The 3,900-nt window shown below is 42.8% G+C and overlaps 1 protein-coding gene across 2 annotated transcripts in view; it reads right to left on the bottom strand.

Annotated features, from left to right (window-relative positions):
* Positions 1-1,591: 1,591 nt before the first annotated feature.
* Positions 1,592-3,900, bottom strand: part of dnah3 (dynein axonemal heavy chain 3) — a 58,374-nt gene continuing 56,065 nt past the window's right edge. For both annotated transcript variants that reach the window (XM_062964252.1, XM_062964251.1), the window contains one exon: positions 1,592-2,004. In XM_062964252.1, the coding sequence (XP_062820322.1) occupies positions 1,651-2,004 (354 nt within the window). In that variant the 3' untranslated portion in view covers positions 1,592-1,650. The remainder of the gene's footprint in view (positions 2,005-3,900) is intronic.

Below are 3,900 nucleotides of genomic sequence, written 5' to 3'. Positions count from 1 at the left end.
GTAATGTTGTGAAACTGTCTAATAGGCATTATGCAGAAGATGGGTGTATCATACTATCCCTTAATGTATACCAAAGTTTCAGTTTCATCTTAGAAGTCTATCACAGGGTACAGAATGCATGGTTCCACAGTCTGTTGAACTGCAACTCTGAGGGTAGGCTCAGACCACGCATAGCACATGGACAGCCATACAGCCTCTCATCCTGGAGCTAACATCCAGCCATTGTAGCTGGTGGCCAATTATAGCTTCATGCTCCATGAATACTCTGAACTCAAGAATGGGAAACATAATGTTGGTGGGCAGGAAAAAAGATTTAAAGATGGGCTTAAAGCCAACCTTAAAAACTGTGGCATAGACACTGAGAACTGAGAAGCCCTGGCCCTTGAGCGCTCTAATTGGAGGTCAGCTGTGACCAGCAGTGCTGCAGAATTCGAAGAGGCACAAATGGAGGGCTTAAGGGAGAAACGTGCCAAGAGGAAGGCCCATCAAGCCAACCCTGACCGGGACCGCCTTCCATCTGGAAACCAATGTCCTCACTGCGGGAGAACATGCAGATCAAGAATAGGTCTTTTCAGCCACCTACGGACACCCCCCCCCCCCCCAAGACAACAGAAGTGGAAGACAATTGTTCTCATGACTCTATCCCATCCTTTCATTACACATGGTGGCAGCAAAGCCCACAGTTTCATTATGTGATGTATGAGGAAATACTTTCTAAATCTGCCCCTCATTTCCCAACACTGAGCAAAAATTTAAAGCAGTGGTTCTCAACCTGTGGATTCCCAGATGTTTTGTCCTTCAACCCCCAGAAATCCTAACAGCTGGTAAACTGGCTGGGATTTCTGGAAGTTGTAGGCAACTGGGGACCCATATGTTGAGAACCACTGATTTAGAGAATAATCTTTGATTGTTTGCATTACAAGAGAGATAGAATGAAAACAGCTCCCTATTAACTTCTAGCATGAATAGCTTCGTGCACCTTCATTACATCTCCAAATCAAGCCAGAACCTTCCCTAGAAGTCAAAACAACTAAACTGAAGCTATTGTGTGTTGGACGTACCATGAGATTACATGATTCACTGGAAAGATGGTGAGGCTCGGTAAAGTTGATGGCAGTAGAAACAGAGAAAGACTGCATTATGAGTGGATAGACTCAACCAAGGAAGCCACCATCTTGAGTCTACACAACACGGTCATAAACAGGGTCTCTTACAATAGACCCTTCCAGTCAAGGAGTTGCCATTAGATGAACCTCACTTGACATGATAGCAACAACGAAGTATGTTTCCCCGTGCCTTTCCCTCCCAACTGGAAATTGTGCTCCAAATGTGGCAACTGTTCCTCACAAGAAGCTGCTACGGCCTCTTAATAATTTTGGTTGACCTTTCCCAAATTTTCTGTTTGGCAGTGGTTCTTTCACATTATTTGTTTGGAGACACATACACACACACACACCCGAGCTATTCTGATGGACTGCTGGGAATTAGAATACTGTGAAGACAGGCTTTCCATTTGTACATCTACTATGAAACAAGAGGAACCAAATCGTTTGCACCACAAGTTTGTAAAGACTATGGGGGCACTGAGGGGTTGAGAGCTATAAACTTTTAATATGAAAATGCTGTTCTATGCCATTAATAACAAACGATTCAGTCATCTAGCTGGCAAAGCGCAGCTACACCCCTATTTATCCAATGTTTCTGTGGAAGCTCAGACGGAAGCTCAATGGAAAGGACATAATTGGTGGAGTGGCCGGTCGTGGACAAGGTGCCCCTCCTAGCACTGGTTTTGTAGACAGGACACAGATAAATCCTTTCATGCAAAAACTTGGAACTCTCTCCTGGTTTCAGCCAAATGATGGGCAAGGAATCGTACAGGATTTTTGGGTTAGATTCATCAATCTGCTTGATTTTCCTGTTCCATCGAGCTCCTTCCAAAAAGAGACCTTTCACATAGGCCCCATCAGCAGGTATTTGCTCAATGTAGTTCTCTTGGTTCATCACCTAAATTGGGGAAGCAAGAAGAAGATACAATTGATGGTTTAGACATGAACCAGTTCCTGCTGAAAGAAATAGTTACTACTATGCATGCCATGTTTATAGGAGCAGGAGAGAACCATAGAATCATAGAATAGTAGAGTTGGAAGAGACCTCATGGGCCATCTACCCAACCCCCTGCCAAGAAGCAGGAAATCGTATTCAAAGCACCCCCGAATGCAATTCGAATGTGAGTCTTGACAGGCTCTCAGATGGCTTCAGGGCTTTTGTAATATGATATCTATATCTATCTATATATCTAGATATATCTAGATATACATATAGATATATATATTTCTCCCTCCCACTGTAGGAGATAAAAACTCTGCATGCTATACACTTCATAGCATCTAGTTCAACTTTAAACCACACATTATGCTTCCCAAATATAATCAAAGTGCTTTCCTGATTTTGCTGCCCACCATTTTGGCTATATGTTGCTCCTCCCAGTTAATTCTTCTAGATCTTTTCCTATGTCACATCAGCCTTGCCTTTCCAGCTCTTCTGCCTTTTTGTTGGAAATCTCTGCCACTAAGCTACGACCCCACTCTTGCCCTTGGAGAAGCCACTTTACCAGGTCTCCTTCCTCCACATATCATGCGCATTTTGTTTGCACCATGTTGCTTGCATGTGGCATGAAGCGCACTCCATTCTGCTAGCCATGGAGGGCAAACACTGGGCTAAAATGCCTCCCATAGGAATGAAACTGGAATCACTGAATCTGAACCTGAAGTCTGCTGTTATTAAATCTGCCCAGAAGTATCCAGAGCATCAATAGAAATTACTCACAATGCTCCCTCTCTCTGCCAGCTCATGATATGCTTCTTAAATATAATGAAGAGAAGTATCGATAAAGACTTGCAAACTGTTATCTGTTATCTGTTTTTTTCTTCTTCGAGTCTCCATTTGCTCATTATATTTTAGTTTGCAATCCTCTCTGGGCTTGTTATTTTGAACTTGTTTTTGCACGTTTCACTAAAGGCTTGTTCAGAGATGGGCCTATGGTACATCCCTGAGTTCGCAGAGGTCTCCTCACTGCCACCTTACCTTCAGCATGAATAATGTCATGTTTACCAACTATTTTCTCCCAACACTGAGGGATCAATTTGGTAGGGAAATGGCTTATATTGTTCCTGGCTTTTGAAAGCTCTGAATGGGCTCTAGAGAATGCCGCTACAAAAATCTGATGATTTTAAGATTCCTTTAAAGCAACTGCAAAGTTTTACAGTAGGGATGCTTTACTGTTTCTTGAGTTCTAGTTCGATCCAACAATAAATGTAATCTCTAAAAATGATTGGTCAGTGATGACAGAGGAAAGGCAAACTTTTGCCACTTATCAGAAGTTGCCCTGGCCATTTCTCATATAAACATTTTAACTTTCTCTTCTGCTGCCAGGGGATGTGAATAATAATTCTTTCTGTCCCATCACAACCAATATGCTCCAAAGCCTGTGTATTGACACAGGAAACAGCTTTACTCGGGATCCAGACCATTTGTCCACAATACCCTCTACCTTGACTAATGGAGGCTGGGTGAAGTGAGTTATTCCCTATCTCCTGCTGCATGCTATCTGAGATCCAATGCCCTACCTTGGGTCATAAATGGCACCTGTCCTGAGCCAACCTTTAAGGAAAAAAATAATCAGGCACACACAAAAGGAACTGAGCAGCTCTGTCTATCCCAGAGCCCCCTTAGTAGAGTTTTACTGACAGTGGGATTCAAACAGGGAGGGTAAATTGGTAAAAAACATTTTCCAAGTTCTGTTCTGTACCTCACCGAATCCCTACCTTACTTTTGCCATGATCTCAATTGAAAATTCCCAAACTCAGTTTTGCACAGGACTAACCAAGGAATGAAGTGATT

This window comes from Anolis carolinensis, unplaced genomic scaffold, assembly GCF_035594765.1.
Source record: "Anolis carolinensis isolate JA03-04 unplaced genomic scaffold, rAnoCar3.1.pri scaffold_13, whole genome shotgun sequence".
NCBI classification, from domain to species: Eukaryota; Metazoa; Chordata; class Lepidosauria; order Squamata; family Dactyloidae; genus Anolis; species Anolis carolinensis.
This window is presented reverse-complemented; position numbering and strand designations above follow the sequence as displayed.